This window comes from Sceloporus undulatus, chromosome 2 (genome assembly GCF_019175285.1).
Source record: "Sceloporus undulatus isolate JIND9_A2432 ecotype Alabama chromosome 2, SceUnd_v1.1, whole genome shotgun sequence".
In the NCBI taxonomy this organism is placed as follows: Eukaryota; Metazoa; Chordata; class Lepidosauria; order Squamata; family Phrynosomatidae; genus Sceloporus; species Sceloporus undulatus.
In genome coordinates, this window is record NC_056523.1 from 240555725 (window position 1) to 240576760 (window position 21036).

A 21036-nucleotide genomic window follows, 5' to 3' on the forward strand; every position below is an offset into this window, starting at 1 on the left:
GAGAGGAGGGAGACATGATGTAGCTCCACGCTGCTAGAATATTCCACATCTCCTGATATGGAGATGGCCATAGCTTAGTGCTATGTAAACAAGACTCAGGTTCATACCTTGTCTTTCCCTCCTTCCTTTCCACCACGGTTAGAAAGTATCTAATTGCTTTGCTTTTTATTTAAAGCTTTATCTGTAGCTCTCTGAACAAGCAAACTTCAAATTTTAGCTTGTTTGGAGCTGGAAACCAGTGATATTACCAGAGTTGTTGGATGTATTATGTTATTTGCCTTCATGTTAACTCCAACTTACAGCAACCAATCACAGGGTTTCCTTGACAAGATTTATTCAGAGGAGGTTTGCCACTGCATTCTTTTTCGAATGAAAAAGTGTGACTTGTCAAAGATCACTCAGTGGGGTTTCATGGCAGAGTAGGCGTTGGCACCCTATTCTCCTAGAGTCTTTGGCCACTATTCAAACCAGTGGCTCACATTGTTAGACTATAGTTACCATCATCTCTGACCACAGACCATGCTAAGTGGGGTTGATGGGCACTGGAGTCAAATAGTAGCTTGAGCACCAAACCACCCAAGATATAGACGTTTATTAAAACTAACTATAAATTCAAGTTTAGCTAAACTGACAAACTATAGCTAGTTGAAAATGTTGAAAATTTCCTTGCAGCATGCCAAAGGAGAAGGAAAATACATACCCCAAACAGGTCGCAATAAACTGTGAAGCTCATGGACACACATTATGGTCACTGAACACTATTTATAATGTTACAGCTATGTAAACTTAATAAAACTGCAACTGATCAAACATGTCAATTTTTAAAAACAAATGATCAGCATAGTACTAAATTAAATGCTTGGTCAGCTCTGGCCAAAGACTTATGTTTCAGCTGACTCTGGACTGTGTCCCAGTGAAAGATGGCAAGGACTGTGTAACTGAAATAGCCTTGTATTAATAATGAAGCAGACTATATGTACACAAAGGGGATAGGCTCTTTAATACTCTGAATAGATATTAAAACATTTTAATTATTGAGAGGATAACTAAATGCCAAACTATAGTTACACTGATATTTTCCTGGATCCACTCACTGTGCTTTTGTTCATAACCTATGAATATGATATTGCTATTTTGATATAAAGAACTTGAAATATTCATATATAAATTTATATCCAATGGAGATTAATGATAATTGCACTCTTAGTTTTGCGTCCATTCCTCTGAAGACTCAGGATTAGATCTCATGTATTTGATTGCTGGCCAAGGACCTGGCATTAATCAATGATCTGAAAATGTTTTTCCAGTTACTTATGGAAATGAATATTTTTGCTTTAGCAAACCCCTTCCTGCGCCTGCATGTGCTTATCCTCAAGCAACAGAACTTTCTGCTCTCTCAGTGGTAGCCATTCTGCTCCACAAAGGGAGCCATTACCAGTATACTCCAGGGGAGCCGCTGTTGAGGGAAATAATATAAACAGCACTATCAGGTACAAGGGCTTGTTGCATGCTTCTTTAGAACAGAGCCAGTGGAGATGAGTGACCCATTACATGTACTTTTGTAGTACCTCAGTTAGTAGGAAGAATGAAAATAAACGTTGATCACAGTTCATGATGCTGTACACGATTTATTCCACATGGGCATAACCATGAGAAATCTAGAAGAATAACAGATATAGCAGTATTATTTATTTCACTTTTATGTTGCCTTTTGATCCCCAAAGGAACCTCCCCCCAGCAGTTCACATAAACATATGTACACTTAAAACAATCAACCCAGTTAGATTGTAAAATGGATGCTACAAGACTGTTGCTTCTTCTTGTACAACTAGCACTTGTTAGCTTTATGGTTGATTGCTTGGGTTTGCTACAGCCAAAGCAGATTTTCAAAAGTAATTCTGAGCCTCTCCTATTCAAAGCAGTTCACTTTCAGATTCGTGGCATTAGCCTCAGGACTGGTCAGTCTATCACTGTTTCTCTAGATATCAGCATTTGCTGTAATGCGAGGTCGTTATAATCAAATTGGTTTAATAAGAGATTGTGTTTAGTTGTTAGAAGTTAGTCACGGTCGCAAATCATTTACTCTGGAGCAGCTCTGTAACATTTTACAGTACTACTCTGGATTGAAGCTTTGCCAACCATTCATCTTTCTTAGTTTTACAACTGAAACAGATGAGCAGAATGTGTTGAGTCTGTTCTCTGGTACTGATCTACACACAGATATGAAGCAAAGGTAAACTGAAGACAAGATGGTCAGAACAATGTATCGTGATGAAAATGGGAAAATACAAACAGCGATGAAAGGACAGCTTCCCCCCCCCCCCAAAAAAAAAAACCTGAACTGCAAAGAAAAAAGCAAACATGGTTGATTTTGGACATTTTTCTTCTCTGGCAATAGCAAAGCTGTACAAATGTTCTTTTAAAAAATAATTGTACCCAAGGTAAAGGACTGATTTACACTGTACACACTTTCATTATGTATAAACATATCAACATTTGCATTTTATATGCACACTACATTTATAACTCATAGTATTTAAGTACATACAGTATTATGTCTCTGTTTCAAATTAAGGTGCAGTTTATCAAAACTTATGCTATCTGCATTTTCTTTAGTTCTCTTTGGCACATATCCTGGTTTACATATTGAATACAAAAGTGTAAGACTGGGTTTGTCTAATGCTACAGAAATGTTTGTGTTTTGATAGTACTTAAGTGCAAATTTTCAATCTAACAGGAGCTTATTTACAAAAACGTGTTCCAGATGAGGACTGATAAATGAGGAAAGCTAAGTTATAAGTATTTCAAAGCTGCAGCAAAGTTGTTGGGATTGGCTTAGTATTTGATGTCTTGCTATGTCCTTGATATAACTGATCATAGGAAAGAAAAATATAATAATGAAATTTCTTATATACTTATTTCCAGTTTCCATAATTATTGGCTTTTAAAAGTACATATACATTTTTAAAAAATTAACATTTATTGCAGGACCTTTGTCATCTCCTTTTCCTATTTAATTAGTCATGAACTTGTCTGGCACACAGTAAATGTATACAGAACTGTCCAAGATGTTGTTCAAATAAGAAAAGTGGGAGCACAGAACATTTGAATGGAAAACACTGAATTATGCTCTAGAAAACATCACATCTTTCATTTCATTGTCCTAACTTATGAGCATACTCAAAGCAAGCAGACATCTTGAATCCTCAGGAATATGATATAAATTTTTTAAAAATACATTTTTACAACTTATCTTTTTCATTAATCTGCCCACAACTATCTTTTCCCCAAAAGATTTCAGAGCTGAGGAAAAAATCTAGGTTTCCCATATCACAGGAGGAGCATACTTAGCCTCTTAGCTTGCTAAATAATTTAATATATGATGATGTCCTTCAGAGAAGGCTGATGTCAGAGGAAGCTGGATAATCTCAGCCTAGTATGGTGTAGGGTTTCACCTCTGTTGGGTCCCCAAATTTTGTGTTGTCTGGGAGCCTATCTATGTTGAGGATATGGCCATATTTCTGTTCTGAGGTTCCTACAGAAATCTCCACAGCTTTGAACATGTTGGCTACTCCTGCATCAAGTGACTGGGGAGGAAGAGAGACCACGTTCCCAGTTGTGGAGAAATATAAAACACTGGTAGCCTGCACAACAGGAGCAAAATGACTGTGCTCTTTGTGTTGTTGCAGCTGAAGAGATGGGTGGGCAGGGCTGTGAGACCGAGAATGTGTGCCTTCCTTTTGTGTGCCATCTTGAATATAGCCAAAAGAGAAAGCACAGCATGTGGGGTCAGAAGTGTGAGGGACCCAGAACATGGTTCAGCGAGGGACCTCCAGTGTCCTTTGATCCAGTGTGGGTGCCCTGTCAGTCAATCATCTTCAGAATTGTGATGTCTGAGTGAATGATATGGTGTCAGATTTATCTATGGCAAAAGCTCCATTCACATAGGATTTCTTGGTCTCTGTTTCCTCACTGTCAAGCATTGTTGTTTCCAAGGCAAAAGGATTCGCTATATTGACTTCAGAGCTGATGGCCATCTGCTCCAGTTCATTTTTGGAGAGCTTCTCCACAACTCCAGTTCCAAAGGCGTCACCAAGAACATTCACCATTGTTCTGAATCGATCCCTATGGAATAAACATTTTGGGGCAGTTAGGGAAGCTGTGACTGGATTCCAAGCCAGAAATACTATTTCAGATTCATCCATACTGGGGAAAAATGTGTTTAATTTCCAGAATTAAATTTTAAGAGAGAATGGACAAATGTCTTGGGTCAGAGTGGCTGCGTTCAAGAGGTAGCACTTTTATTTTTTTTAAAGTTGTGAAAGTTCTCATTCCACACACACACACACACACACACAATTTCCCCCCATAGATGAAGAGAAGTAAAATACATGCCATACTTAAAAATATCTAATGACCATTCTTGTTGGGATGGTGGAAGTTATAGCCTTACATATCTACAGAACATTGATTGGAAAAGTGATACAAATTAAACTGTTTCAGGGAAAGATTTCATCTGTGAGATTTTGATCATAGATTAATTCACTATGTAGACTTCATAGCTGATGTCCATCTGCTCCAGTTCAATTTTAAACATCTTCTCCACAATTCCAGTTCCAAAGGATGGGTGGAGAAGGTGCAGCTTGCAGTCCACATGCTGACCATCAAGGCTATTTTGTAGCTCGCAGCCCTTTAAAAAAAAATTGCCCCGAATGCCCCTAAAGAATAAGGGGAAAATTTTGCCCTTTAACTACAATGAACTACAGTGGAGCCTTATTATCTGCGAGCTTGCCATCAGTGGATTTAAGCATCTGTGGACAGCATGCCTCGTCCCACATTTTTTGGTCTCGGGGAGGGTCCAAAATGGATCTCCCATGGATATCATGGTCTGACTGTATTTTGGTTTCAGGAGGGGCCTTTTCCCAAAAGAAGGTAATTCAAGGCATAAATGGGCAATGTGTGGCCTGTGCATGACATGGGGCCCCCTAGTCCCCCCTGATCAAATGTATTTTTAGCTCCCCAAATACCCTCAAGGGGCCCGGGGCACTTTTGTCATGTTTTTGGGTCCCCTTTGGCCATTTTAGGTTGAGGACAGGCCTTTTGAAAAACAGGAAGGAAAAAAAAGCCCTCTCCTGGGCTTAAAGTGAGCAAAAGGGACCTAAGAACATTGCAAAATGTCGTCTACTCCCTAAAGTTCATTTGAGGGGCATTGCCTTTCTGAACATGAATAACACCCAATTAATACATTTTAATTGGTAAGATGTTGTGGAACACCCAATGTGGAACACCCAATGGGTTTCCATGTCTGAGCAGGAATTCAAATCCTGGTCTTCTAAGCTTTAGTTCACTGCTCAAATCAAGACACCACACTGGCTCTTATCAGAGGAATAGAGTACTGCAATTCTGTCAAAATCTGTTTATATGAATGGAGAATTTGGCCTTGGAGTAAGTGATTCTCTACAAACATTCCTAGTGTGGAGACCAGATAGTTACAGTGCCATTCTCATAAGGTATCTTTCCCAGCACACAGATAAGTGTTGCTGTTGCAAAATTCAGTGTTTTTGCCAAGCCTTACCAAATTCAGTATCAGGAAAAGATACATTAGATAGACTTGAAATATAATAAAATATAATTAATAAAGGAGCTATGCAAGGTGACAAAGTCTCCATTCAATGCTGAATAACCCATAAACCCCTCAGTCTTCTCTCTGCTATCTAAAATTTTATCATACACTATCCTTACAGGCCAGAAATAGTCATAAAATGATACATGGACTTTTCAGGATGTTGATTTCTGTGTTTAATTATGGAATTTTGCACATGCACAACACATTCGTAGAATCACAGTTTACATACTCTCTGCCTGTTTAGACGTTATTGCTACACACAGCGGACAAGAAAAGAGAGGAAAAGCAGGATCATTCCATCAATCCTGCTGAAAGGATTCCTCCCTGTGAGCCATTTCGATCTGGTCATTATATAGGAGCTACTATTTGACTTCAGGAATTGCTGCCAGAATTTGCTTTTAAAACCCAGCCTTTCCAGTTGGCCTGAATTTTCTAAGTCACAATGCATGCTTTAATCATCATTTCTTAATTGTGCTGCCAACTGGACGTCCACAGGTTTTTCCTGCAGCGATCAATAGAAAGAGGACACTGTGTGGAAGAAAGGATGTGACAAATACACAATCTCATGATCATGTAGAGGCTCATCACCCATCTGCTCTTAAATCCAATGCAGTGACATCTACGTTCTGTGCAAAGCCAAATTATGCAACAATGAAAGTTGAATTTTATGATCTTCTAAACTAATGCAAATTAATCCAAGAGCTATGCATCCCCAAACCATGGATAAATGTTTTCAGCATAAACCTCAGATGCCTGACAGCCATTTCCAAGGAGAAGCAAGTCCTTTTCTACTTCTTGTCCTCCATTCCCTGCGTTCTCTCCTTTACTCCTGCTCTTGTCTCCTTTCTTGATTCAAATCATCATAGCTTCATTATGTTTTTAAAAAACCACCCAAACAAAGACCATTCGACAGGGGAGTAATTCCTTATGCCATTTTCATACAGGAGGCTTAAATTCATTTTAAAGCAGATCCAAATGCAGATTTTAAACCTGTGAGGGATGAAACACAGACGGTTCCAAATGCTTTGTCCTCACTGACACTATTCTGACCTGATGGAAAAAACTATGAGCGGTTCATGTGATATCATGCAATTACTATGACATATGAAGGACCTTAGTTAAATATCAGAACCTATATTTCTCTATTTATTTTCCTCTTAATTCTAAAAATAACATATAGAGAACTAATGAATATTTTTCTTCAGGGATGTAGACTGTATGCTGTGTGCTTGATACAATTTAAATGTGCAGTAGACTTGCTCTCACTACTGGTCTAATAAAGGAGTGGACAATTCCCATGGCTGGGGACTGCTCCTCCATTTCTCCCACCCCTAAATGTTGTGTGTGTGTGATTTCTTTCCCCAACTGAAAATAGGAAAACGTTTTCCTCAAGTGCAATGCAATTTTGCTGCATCCGGGACATTTTCAGGACCCATCTTCACCTTTTTAAGCCATGATGAGTTTCTTTTCAAAAAAGGAGCATCTGATTACTTTCTGATTGGAAAAAAGGAACTATGGTTTAGTCACACTGCAGGATTAAAGAGTTTGAGATCTCTTTAACTGCCATGACATCCTACAGAATCCTGTATTTTGGTCAGCTATTCAGCTTGGCTTGAGTGCTCTGGTACCTCAACAAACTACAAATCCCAGGATTCTGTAGGAAAAACCATGGCAGCTGAAGTGGGGTCAATGTGCTTTAATTCTGCAGTGTGGCCACACTCCTAAATAAGGTGATGGCTTCTGAAAATGCAGCAACACTCCCACCAAGTATCTGGCAGGCATTTCTAAGCATTTTCAGGTGACTTTTTCCAACCTGCTGCCCCAAATCTTGTGGAAGTCCCTATCAAGTTCATATGTTTTATGACAAAGGAGTTTATCAGACAAGGGAAACTGGAAGTATAATCCAATGGCAATCTGAATGCAATCATGGGGTTTCACGTTATTGCGTGATAACCCACTACACGCAAATTTGGGCAATGGGAAGTCAGTCTGAGCGCAATCATGGGGTTTCATGTTATTGTGTGATAGACTACCACACACAAATTCGGGCAATGGCATGCTATTTTTGGGCAATGGGAAGCCAGTTCGAATGCAATGAGCATTCACGTAATTTCGCTAAACTACCGACTTTAAACTACCCACTTTCTTTTCATTCGAAATTAAGAGAAATTCCTCCCGTGTGATAAACTCCAAAGACTGGCATGCTGCAAAATTGAGAGACAGGTTCAACAGGAGAAACTTACAGAAGCCAATCCACTGCTATGATGAGGGTAACGTCTTCGGCAGGAAGTCCAACTGCACTCAGTACAATCACCATAGTAACTAGTCCAGCCTGGGGCACTCCTGCCGCTCCAATGCTAGCTGCAGTTGCTGTTACGCTGCATCCCAAAACAACAAAAGGGCATTAGACATCTCTCTGCTTTGTTTGAATTTGTGCTGTCAGCGAAATACTTTTTGAAATTTCTGAAAGTTACAATTTCTTTATTTCAAAGGGAACCTCACCTGCTCAATGTTTGCAAACTATAAATCATAAATTTAGAATATGATCCCATCCTAATAATAATAACAACAACAATAATATAAAGGGGGGAAGACACAGTGCACTGGATAGCAATTTACTAGCTAGAACAAAAATGCTTTTTGCAAATGATAAGGAAATGTGAAATGTGAAAGCAGAAGTGGAGAAACACTATGAAAAGAGATGGTTTTACAGCAGATTTCTCTCTGCTTTAGGACCAGAGTTCAGAGTAGCTTGAAACAAATTAAACATTTTAACATAAATAAGTAAAACAGTAGTAGAGAATATAAACAGAGGCTACATCCACACTGCAGAAATAATCCAGTTTGATACCACTTTAACTGTCATGGCTCAATGCTATGGAATTCTGGGTACTGTAGTTTTGTGAGACATTTATGGATTATTCAGATGGTGAAAATAATGCATGTAGAATCTGGCTTGAATCTTTGTTGTTCATATGCATTTCAATTGTATCCAATTAAGTTTAAGCAGACTGTGAAAACCCCCACTTAACCAGTTTTCCTAAAAGATTTGTATTCTCACCTGTGTGAACAACCAATGTGAATAGACCCAGGATAAACTGGGATAAACCTCTGAATGCCTTGAATGTGCTTCCAATATATTTGCATCATTGCCTCCATCTTTATTAAAGGGCTGACATGTGCAAGCAGCCAAACTCTCAGATATGTGCATAGATGTGGCTCCATAGTGTGAACAACAAACCTGGAACAACTGCCCTCAGACAGGGCAACTGCTCTGAGCCAGGACAGTTAAAGCCATCTCAAACTGGATTATTTCTGCAGCGTATTTTGGACTTTAGAAGAAGGAATGAATGGGGTAATCCAGTCCAAGTACAGTGCGCCTGCGCCATATGCGGGCTCACTATATGTGGCTTCCTTAAATTAGAAGTGTGGAGGGAACTGAACAATTATCCAATTTCCAAATGTAAGCAATTCCATTAATTTAAAATCATTATGCTTGTTGGCCTTTCTATGATAGGACAATATCACAGGAGGCTTGAAAAAAGGAATTATATCAGGACAGTAGTGTCTATTGGGGATACCATGGCTGATTACATTGCTGATAGCTGCTTGCTGAGCAAAGCTGCTAAGACACAGGAAAGAGATTAAAGTGAGGCTGCTGTCTGGTTTGAAATAACAGTAATTGTTACAAGAGCAACCATTTCTTCTTGACTGTAGTACTGAAAACAGCACCTCTCACCCAGCATCCCTCCTCTCCACCTCTTTCATCTCTTCCTTATGAGGCACAACCTGTAAAGTTGACCACTTTGCAATGTAAGCATCTTGGAACTTGGTTATCAAATATGGCATGGTGCCCAAATATGGCAAGTCCAGCTGCTTTAGTAGTCAAGTAGACTAGAGGAGCAGCTATTCAATGAAACTTTCAACTGAAATAAGGAATTGGAGCCAATTGCTTTTTCAAGGCTATTGAAATCCAAAGGATCTGTATATTTCAGATACTTTAGTCCTTATTCACCTACATCACTGATTTACTGCTTCAATAGAACTGCAGATACTACTGTCCTCTGTAATTTTATTCTCAGCAAGTCTGAAGATTTTACAGTTGGCTCACATTTGTTTGTATTAACCATTATGAATGATAAAAAGGGCTCATAAGGACAACAACAACAAAACAAAAATTACCACCACCTAACCGAAAAGAATGGCAAAGCACAAATCTTACCTAATGGTCACAATCTGGCCAATATCTAGTTCTAAGTCATTCAGCTGTGCAATGAAAACAGCAGCCACTGCTTCATATAGTGCGGTACCATCCATGTTGATTGTAGCTCCAACTGGTAAAACAAATCGAGTAATTCTCTTGTCAACATGGTTTTTTTCTTCTGCACAGCGAAAGGTGACAGGTAAAGTGGCCGAACTGTATCACATACATTGGGAGAAAAATAAAGAAAATACTTTGAGAAACATATTAATAACATACCAACTAAGTGCCTATTAATTGTGCAACCTGTGTAAGAAGAACTAAGGCTGTGATGGAACTACACCCAATGGAAATCAAGATGTGAATTTTATCTATGAAACGGCAGAATACAGAAAACATTTAGAAAAGAAGCAACTGTATAAGCCTTACCTCGAAGAAATCATGAGTGCTGTCAAAAGTGCTTGAGCCATCCCCATGGCAAACTTATATGGATTTTTCCGGACTATGATTAAGTATATTAGTGGAAGAATTACAACAGAATGGATTGCAAGCCTGGGGGAAAAAGTATCAGATATTACCTAGCAATCAAGTCTTAAAGAACAGGCTTCTACAAATCTAACAACAGTGAGATAAGTACTTTAGAAAACTATCCTAGAATTAGTAGAGCATTCCTGTTTGACTTTCAGCACTCTCTCTGATGACAGATCATAAGTATGGCTGTGTAGCATACCAGCAGAGAGTTTAAATCTCACATTAGCCATTCAATTCATTAGATGGCCTTAGGTCTTAATTACATATTTCAAAGGCAAGTAACTCAAACAAGATCCCTGTGCTTCTGTTTTTCCTGCAGAAAAAACTGTTTTGTGGGAGGGCAGAGTGGAATAGATAAGTCCCATGAAAGGAAAACCTTCCCACTTCCCATAGTAAATATTTCTGCATGGTACCCATAATCACAATGCTATAGCTCAGTGATGGTGAACCTATGGCACGCGTGTCAGAGGTGGCACTCAGAGTCCTCTCTGTGGGCACATGTGCCATCGCCCCAGAACAGAGTTTGCCAGAGTTTATTACTAGAAATCCAGAGGGACATGGACTTTGCAATAAATAAGTGGGTCTTGGGTTGCACTTTGGGCACTCGGCCTCTAAAAGGTTCACCATCACTGCTATAGCTGCACTCTGTCTCCTGATCCAACCCTCTAAAACCCATTTTAAAAGCTAGGCAGCCATACCAAGCAAAAGAGTTTAGTGGTGCTGACAATCAGGGCCATTATATGAAGCCATAGTGCAAAAGGAAGTTGTGACAGAACTCCAGAGGGGTCCCTGCTTTTGCTCGTCACACTGCAGCTCACTGACAATGGTGATATGATCTTAAATACGCATATGAACAGTTATAAGTTTGTAATTCTAGCTCATGACACCATTAACTTCCTAAATAATGCTGGACACTATTTATGTCTCATTATTAGCTGAAAATGGAGAGAAAGAAAAGAGTACTAAATGTATAGGATTTTGTCTTGTATATTTCTTGGCAACAGATGACAGAATTTAAAATGGTGCATTACAAATTTTAGTATATTTTTATTGCCTGTGAAGCATAATATCTGGAAAATTAAATTCCCTTCCCTAGACAGGTATAGAAAAAATTGATATGTCATTTAAAAATCAGATATATAAATCTATACAGTACATTAAATCTATACATGTAATTGTTGTTCAATGAATGACATACCCACTTAGCACAGTGGCCATATAAAGACCCAATTTGCGAAAAATTTCCCAGTCTTCAACTTCTATTATCTTTCCAGCAATCAGAAATAAAATACCCATTGGCATATACCTGGAATGCACAAAACATCAGGATTATTCCATGATAATTTGCCGAGTAATGTTTTTACTCAAAGATAAAATCATGTTGACATATACAGGCTGAATATCTCTTATCTGAAATGCTTGTGACCAGACGTGTTTGGGATTTCAGATTTTTTTTTCCAAAATTTGGAACATTTACATATATTTAATTAGATATCGTGGAAATGGACTCAAGTCTAGACATCAAAGTCAGTTATTTTTCATCTACACCTTATAAACACAACCTGAAGGTAATTTTATACAATATTTTAAAATAATTTTGTGCATGAAACAAAGTTTGTGTACACTGAACTAGCAGAAAGCAGAGGTGTCACTATCTCAGCTACCCATTTTGGATTCTAGATATTCAGATAAGGGATACTCAACTTGTATTGCCATCTTAGGGGCTCAACAGATGGCCTTCAGTCCCCCCTTTCCTAGCTGGATCAGGGCCATGGCAACCTCATGTTGTAGCCCTGATCTGGCCTTTTGAGGGTGCAAAAAGGAACCACAATAAGCGAAAGGGTGTCATATGTATGGCAGCACAGCTATATGGTGCTCTTTCAGCACTGCATCATTTGGATGCAGCGCCAGAGGCGCACCATGATGCCATACACCTTCTGGAGCAGCACACAGCATCAGGGTGCCCTGGGGGAAGGCGGAGTTGGGCGTGTGTCATGAGGTCACTGTGCTCTGACTTTGCCCCCAGGCTGGACTTTCAGGCCAGTCTGTAAAGGGCCTCAGTGGCATTTTTGAAGGAAAGGCAGGATATAATAGGATACTGGGCATGAGATTTCATACTTAATGTCATTTAATAGGCTTTACTACAAAAATATTTTAAACTATATATTTGCATAACTTTCCTTGTATATGTCTCAAAGAATAGAAAGGAATCTCCAGAACTTATTTACTTCTACAAGCATAAAAACCATTTAAAAGTTGCTTTGTTCCATACTAAGATTTAAAAATGACTGAAACCAACCTGTAATCTGAATGATCATGTATAGCATAAAATCATACCAAAGATTCTTGTTAACATGGCTGGAATCCTGTTTGGGATTTATGTATATGCAAACACCATAGTTATGTTGCTACACAGTGAATCCGATCCCCATCCGCCCTCTCTGAACTTTCTGAGAACCACCCACTGCAATCTATAGGGGCCTGTTCCCTTGTCTCTCAAGAAGCTACTGACTGATGTTACCTTCCCTTCACATGAGAGATCTCCATTATGACAGGCAGAAGTGGGATCCCTGTTAAAATTCCTCCTTGTGCCAGAGTCGCTCACATGAAGGGGTATGTGGAAACACAAGTAAGCTGTTTGCTTAGCAACAGGGGAACACACTTTGATCAATTCCAGTCGCTGTTTCCTGATAAGTGGGGATTGGGTACTTTAATGGTCCTTATATGATCCCTAAACTATCTAGGGATCATGAATACCAGATAGTTATAAATGCATAACTCCAGGTTACGCATTTATGGGGTGAAACATAATAGTGGTATCCACCTGCTTTGAAGATGGGGCATTTAGATGATGTATTTGTTTTATTTTTTTATTTATATACCGCTATTCCAAAGATCATAGCGGTGAACAGCAAGTAAGCTAATTAGCAAGTAAGCTAATTTGCCCCCAACAGTCTGGGTACTCATTTTAGCGACCTCGGAAGGATGCAAGCCTGAGTCGAGCTTGGGCCCTTTTGCTGGTCTTGAACTCGCAACCTTGTGGTCTTGAGTGAATGGCTGCAGTACAGGCATTTAACCACTGCGCCTCCGAAGTTGGTGGAAACTGGATTGAAGCCATGTTCCGGGGCTAAAAACTATAGCAAAAAGAACCTAGGATATTCCAACTTAGTCCAGAAAATGTGCACCTTCGCAGCTGCATATAAATGCCCTGACGCGAGAGCAGTTCTGAAGGAGTGATCCATCCTAACTCTAATCCTAAAGCTATATACACCCTGATGCAAGTGAGCATTACAAAAGGATGGAGCTGGTGTACCCAAACAGTTGGGATGGCAATGCAAAAAAGTGGAAGTGTGACGCTATACTGGTGGAGGATAACAGGTGCGACTATGTGACTGATCAAAGGGGCGGCTATCCAATGGGATTACATCTAGGCAGCAGGCATTCACCAGTGGTATGTTTGTGTGACAGTGCACATGCATGGTGGAGAGAAGAAGAAAAAATAACCCAGCAGTGCAACTTCATGCCATGCCATACAGTTGGGCTGTGTGCATTTGGGTTCCCTTGGGAGTGGCTGGTGACAAGGACAGCGGAGGGCTGACCCACTTCTGGAAAATACAGGTTCAAGCTGTTTTTTTCCTGCTTGTCTGTTCCACCCCTATAATTCCCAAACAGCATTCCAGCCAACATGATTAAATGATAAAATTAAAAGCCATTTAAAACAAAGGGAAACATTCTGTACCAGCTAGCTAGTTAAGTATACTTAATTAAGGGTGCATCCACATTGTAGATATAATGCAGTTTGAGGCCACTTTAATGACTCCATCCTATAGAATCCTGGGAAATGTAGTTTTGTGAGGCCCAAGCATTCTTTGGCAGAGAAGGCTAAAGACCCTGTAAAACTACAAATCCAAGGATTCCATAGGATGGGCCTACAGCACTTAAACGTGGTGTCAAATTGCATTATTTCTACAGTGTAGATGCACCTCTAAGTAACTTAACTTGGCTAAATAATCTTTTTTTGCCCCCCCCTCCAAAAAAATTGACAGAAACATTATTTACTTGTGCTCTAATTGCTAGTAAAATGGACCTCTTTCTCAGCATGCAGCTGATGCCCAATAAAGTAGGTTGTTTTTATTGGTGAAGTTAAAAGCATATCAATTGTGAATACAGAAATGATACCATAGTTCAGTGGTTCCCAACCTTCCTAATGCCGTGACCCTTAATACAGTTTCTCAAGTTGTGGCGACCCAAACCCATGAAATTATTTTCATTGCTACTTCATAACTGTAATTAAATAGGTGTTTTCCAATGGTCTTAGGCGACCCCCTTGAAAGGGTCATTTAACCCCCAAAGGGGTCCCGACCCACAGGTTGGGAACTACTGCCATAGTTTAACTCAGTATGATTATTTTGTATGATTCTAAGTACACTGAAAAAGAAAATATTACAACACAAAGAAAATATAACAAGAATGTTAACATGGTCCACAATATTTCAGACCATTTACAGGCAAACAGATTCATAACATAATTTGCGTGGATTCAAACGTGAATATCAAAAACTGTTTTCCAGCCATACCACATTTTAACAACTTTCAAAGGGCTTTCTTTGAAGAGGAGGAGAGAAAACTTCACATGTAAATACCTCACATTTTAAAAAACATTGGATAAAGTCCATTGATAATTGTATTTTAAGTTTTCTGTAAATCTCATGTATCCATTAAAATATTCTGAAGTGAACATAAGACCTTCAGGGAGCTAATTAAAAGTTATTGTTCTACTTACCACATTATTATTTGAACTATATACATTGTGGCATCATTCAGTGCATTGAAAAAGTCCACCAGCACTTGTCCCTTTTCTCCCATTTTCCCGATAACAATTCCGAAGACAAGGCAAAAGACTATCAAGCCAAGCACATTAATACCATCGGAATACATGCCCACTATTTTGTATTCTTTAGTTTTGTTCTGAAGATTGAGAGTGGAAAGAAAAAAGTTACCAATTGGTTACTAACTAGCAGAAATGCATTTGGTTGATCTAAAACGCAGGCAACTTTATTCTTGTTTGGGGAACTTTTGTTGTTCTGGTTGTTATCCACCCTTGAATTGATCTCGACCCATGGCGACCCTGCAGAACTATAGCACTTACATCTATTTGCACTTTGTTAGCTGATTAATTTGTTCAGCTACAATTGGGATAAGTGCTAATTTTATAGTACTTAATGGCTCCATTTCATGAGAATAGAGCAGAAATGACCTTAAAAGGATTTGACAGGTCTCTGCCTTGAACAATATGGTCCTGTTGATCACTTTTGCTTTACATAAACTATTATAATAGGTATATACAATTACAAATATAATTAGACTAGACCAATTCTAACGATATAATTTCAGCAGCAAAACAATGCAATGTCATACAATAAACAGCAGTAACCACACCTGTGAAGCCACTGTTGTCATTATAGTGGTGAATGGCTCTCCTGTAGGGACAGTGCCATTTTTGTCTCCTTCATCTGTGATTGTTATTTCTTCACGTTTCGTCTTATACTGAAAGTTAAGCACACATAGATTTCATGGTGATGCATAGGGGCTGAAAAAAGAAGCTACGTTTTAAACCATAGCATATAAAACAATTAATCGGTGCTAATAAACATTTGCATACTATGAAGGGTTATACAAAAGTAACAAGAACTGGGAAATCCATGCTTAATACAGTACAAACTTTTGCAAATAGTAGAAAATCACCATAAATTGTTATATAAGCACAAACATTAGTTGTCTTCAGTAATGAAACACGTTTTCTTCCCTCTTCTTGTTGGAAGAGCCCATGTGCTTCAGTAGATAATTGCAAAAGTGGTTTCTTATAAATTTTGGATGAACTAGGCATCTTGCTTCTTAAACAAAGAGATTTAAGGAGAGGAAAAGACTGTGGTGGGAAACTAAAGGAAGCTAAACCATGTATGTATATCCCCTTGAGACGCATATGGGACTCAGCTAAAACCAAACCAAATCTAGGTCCTCTTTGAACTCACCTGTACAGACTGAAAACAGAGGGCATAGACTCAGATCAGCAACTTGTGGCCCTACACATTTTGCTGATGTTGCTGAATGGCAACTCTGACTAAGCCCCAGCCAGCATTGCCATGGGAAGGAAATGATTGGATTTGCAGTCCAAAAATATATGAAGGGGCACAAGATGCACGCTTCTGCTAAGAAAAGGACCAATGAAATTGATGATGACTAGTTCAAAGTAAGGATTCCTACATAAAACCTTGGATTTGTGGATAGAAGAAATGAACTGACCAAATAAATAAATAAATAAATAAATTTATCCTGGAAAAAAAAACCAACCTGAAACTCAACAGAACATTCCAGGGAACTTATCACATCACATATTAATGAGTGTTTGAACTCCTGTCTCTTCCTATGTTTCTACTCCATAAAACAAAACAGAACAAAAACCCAAAACAAACAAACAAACAAACAACAAAAAAGAGAATTTTTGCTTGTTATCATTAGATGTTATTTTGATCGAGAAAGCTATATCTATGGCACCCTTGTCAAAAACATTGTCTGGTATTTACAATTTAAGCAACACATAATACTGTTTTAGGGGACATTTGGGCGGGAAAGTACCAAGTGCTTATTCAAAAATATCTAAATTGAACTTACCTGTTGAAAACAGGCTTGTACAAGGTTTTCCGGGAACATATTCCTATAAAAGGATTTAAAGGTATCCCAGGGTTATAATGCAAAACATATTCAAGAAGCAATTGGCCAACATAAAAACTTATTTCTAATGTTTAGGTGGAATCTCCTTTCTTGTAGCTTGAATCCATTGTTCTACATTATAGTCTCTGGAGCAGCAGAAAACAAACTTGCTCCATCCTCAATATGACATCCCTTCACATATTTAAACATGACTATCATGTCACCTCTTAGCCTTTTCTTCCACAAGCTAAACATACTCAGCTCCCTAAGCTGCTCCTAATCGGGCATGGTTTCCAGACATTCCACCATTTTGGTCATCCTTCCCTGGACACATTCAGTTTGTCAATATCTCACTTGAACTGTGGAGCCCAGAACTGGACACAATATTCCAAATGAGGTCTGACCAAAGCAGAATAGAGTGACACTATTACTTCCCTTGATCTAGACATTATACTCCTACTGATGCAACCTAGAATTGCACTGGTTTTTTCTAGCTGCTGCATCATCCTGCTGATTCATGTTCAGCTTGTGGTCTGGTAAGACTCCCTTCTCCCTCCATACATTCCGCCTCGCACTCTCAGAACGTCTGGGCAGCAGCTACTGAAGGTGCCTAGGGCTAGGTTGGCCTCCACTACTCGGAGGTCGTTCTCCATAGCTGCCCCAGCCCTTTGGAATGCGCTGCCCACAGAGCTCCGCTCGTCCACCACCCTGGCCCAATTTAGGAAGGACCTCAAAACCTTCCTATTCCAACAGGCATTCCCCGAGTAAATATCCTGTGGGCCTCCCTCCTCTCTTTCGTGGCCAAGAGGTTGGGCTTTGGGGCTTTACTGTTGGGTTGTTTTAAATATGTTTTTATTGGAACTGTTTGTATTTTAATTATGTTGTGAGCCGCCCTGATCGGAGGAAGGGCGGCATATAAATAAAAATTTTATTATTTATTATTATTATTATTCTGCATATACCGTTGTCAAGCCAAGTGTCACCCATCCTAGATCAGTACATTGGTACCATACATTTCTCCCTGCTGAAATTAATTTTGATAGTTTTGGTCCAGCTTTCTAATCTGATGAGGTTCTTTTTTGAGTTCTCATCCTGTCCTCTGCTATATTACCTACCAATACTAATTTGGTGTCATCTGCAAATTTGGTAATACAGCCTCTATTCCTTTATCCAAGTCACTGATAAAGATATGGAATAGCATTAGGCCTAGGACAGAACCCAGGGCACCCTGCTAATCACTTCTCTCCAGGATGAAGATGAGCCAATTTGAGCACTCTTTGGGTTCAAACAGTCAACCAATTACAAACCCACCCAAAGTTCCTGAAAACAGCATTCCTGTGAACTACTTTTGTACCCTTTCTGAGAGAAAGGCAGCACATAAACGAAATGAAACAAACGAATGAATAAAATAATATAGCAGCCAGAAAGGCAATATTCTGTTCCATGGTGAGCAGCAGTTCAGGATGAAGAAATTACCTCTGCCCAAATTTTAGGCATGCACTCTTCCTTCCAACACAAATTCAAAAGGGCATCCTAAATCTTAGTGGATAAGTTGATGGGAGTGGGTTGGGAAATGAATCCTTAACTATGGATTTCACCCATTATTTCAAATGCTCACCTTATTAAGTCTAACATGGCATCCACTGTAGACACTTCAGGTGTGCTGCCCATTCTGTCAATTTCATCAGCTTTCTGGGACACTCCTGGCTTGATAGTCACAACCAATACAATCCCTGTAATTGAGAAAAATCCATTTTGAAAAAGTGGAAAACTTGCAAAAAGCATTTTAAAAAAAGGAAAGCCAAAATTATGCCTACAGCTTGGAAAAGTTTCTACAGTTCCCAAAAGTTGTATTATAAGAGCTATATGCCAAAACAGCAATGTTTATGTGCTTTGATTGTATCTTTCTTAATATAAAGGCTTGGCTTTTCCAAAAACTCAGTTAATTATTACATGATACAAAGTCATCACATAAAAGCAGCTGAGTCTGACCCGTGGGATGACAGAAAGGTCCACAAGTCATTTTGTACTTTGTGGTTGGTGAGCAGAAATCAGCAATAGCCTGTTAAACTATCTTAGGGCCAGTACAGACTGGCAAAAAGAGCTGGCTTCCTGGCAGCGTGGGGGCATCGCGTTCAGATAGCAGCATCCTCCCATACCACTGGGAAGGTGCACGGTTGACTGAATGTGCAGTGGCTTCATGACATTTCTGTGGTGCAGAGTTTATGCATGCTGTGTCTCAGAAACCAGGAAAATATGCCACCCCAGTGGCCAAGGTGCCCTTTTCCTGGTGCAAAAACGAGCAACTTTCTGCTGCTTCTTTTTGTATTGGGAAAATGCCTGATTGGGGCCAGGGCGTGTGGTTGCAGCGGCCCCAATCCAGCGCTCAAAGGGATGACCAGAAGCCGCTCCTTTGGGGTGGTCTGTTTCACCCTTTAGTCATCTATAGTCTCTTGAGAACTTATTGTTTCCTATTCAGAGTTCTATTATTATTTTATACTTATTTGGAAATGAATAACAAAATATGTTTACTGCTGTAGATCATACACAGTAATGTCAGTGAAAAAGAACAAAATTTCTACATAACACAATAAGCTCTCCTTAATGTTAAGAGGAGGAGAAGCAGGTATTATTAGTTCTGTAATATGCAAGCAATCCCTTGGTGAAATCTTATTCTTTCAAGGAGAGTTCTGTATGCCTGTGAATTGGCACATGGGGAACATAACATGTTACAAAAAGCATCCTGGTCCATCAAGAATGTCTGTAAGTGTTTACATCACCACCCAGGGTATATGTAATTTTGTTTTTACTGTTTAGGAGTCTAGACATGGTAAGAAATAAGTAATTATTGATGGTTTCCCAACCAATTAAAATACCCATAATTCTACAGTGCAAAGCAATTTAATGATAATAAAACCTCATATTACCTAGGATTACAGCAAGGGCTGTTGTGAAAAAGTAGTATACAACTGCCCGCAAGCCAATCTTTCCAGAAACACTGGAGTCCAAAGCAGCAACACCTGGGAAGATTGAGGGAGGGGAAGAGACAGACACATTTTTTAGTGCATAAACATGTATAAATAAATGTAGTGTACTGTATTGTTGTAGTTGGGAGACCATGTGCTGTAGTGGTTTGAGCACTGGACTACAACTCGGGAAACAGAAATTACTTGAAAGCTCACAACAACAATTGCTATAATTGTGGTATTGATTTAACTATAGCATCCTCCACCTTCTTAAGAACTATCTTGCTGAATCAGACTAAAGGGCCACCTAGTTCTCCATTCTAATAACACGTTTAGAAACGTATAAAGCTGAGACTGAAGGTGATGCTCCTTACCCACAGCTTGCCCTCATAATGTATAATAAAAGGTACATTGATGCAAAGACAGAGATCCCATTATGTTATCATAGCCAAAAGTAGATCTTGGCTCCTGTTCATGCTAGTTGGGGGATAATTACTTTTCTGATCTCTGCCTAATAGTCATCATTCTATCTTCTGGTGTGTTTGTGTGTTTATTTCATGGAATCATAGAGTTGGAAGAGACTACAAGGACCATCCATCCAACTCTGCCGTAACATTTGTGACATTCCACTCCAGATGGTATGCACCACCCTTTCAACTTGCATGAGGAAAGACAAATACTCTTTAAAAATAACACAGAATATGGTATCATCTTAAAAATAAGTCCACAAAACCATATGCCATAGTCAATTTGTTAGTCTTTTAGATTACCATGAGATTTAATTTTGTTTTCACTGCTAGAGACTGGCCGGGCCATCTTTATGGAAATTGATGCTTTTTAAAATACCTGTGTGACATAGGTAATTTGTGTTATGAGATGAATGTTAATGTGTGTCTTTATCCAATTGAATAAAACCTATGTTTTAAAAGAAATAGTTATGATATTAACTTTGGGGCATGACTTACTGGAATTAATGATGGTAGGTTTTGCCTCTCAGGGGG

The 21036-nt window shown here is 39.1% G+C and overlaps 1 protein-coding gene across 1 annotated transcript in view; it reads right to left on the reverse strand.

Moving 5' to 3' along the window:
- Positions 1-1115: 1115 nt before the first annotated feature.
- SLC1A1 (solute carrier family 1 member 1) overlaps positions 1116-21036 on the reverse strand; it is a 56496-nt gene continuing 36575 nt past the window's right edge. Inside the window, exons 3-12 of the mRNA XM_042454852.1 lie at positions 19997-20089; positions 18688-18802; positions 17031-17073; positions 15798-15905; positions 15142-15326; positions 11557-11664; positions 10257-10379; positions 9849-10043; positions 7870-8004; positions 1116-4125 (exon numbers count right to left, since the gene is read on the reverse strand). Coding sequence (XP_042310786.1) covers positions 3879-4125; positions 7870-8004; positions 9849-10043; positions 10257-10379; positions 11557-11664; positions 15142-15326; positions 15798-15905; positions 17031-17073; positions 18688-18802; positions 19997-20089 — 1352 coding nt within the window. The 3' untranslated portion in view covers positions 1116-3878. The remainder of the gene's footprint in view (positions 4126-7869; positions 8005-9848; positions 10044-10256; positions 10380-11556; positions 11665-15141; positions 15327-15797; positions 15906-17030; positions 17074-18687; positions 18803-19996; positions 20090-21036) is intronic.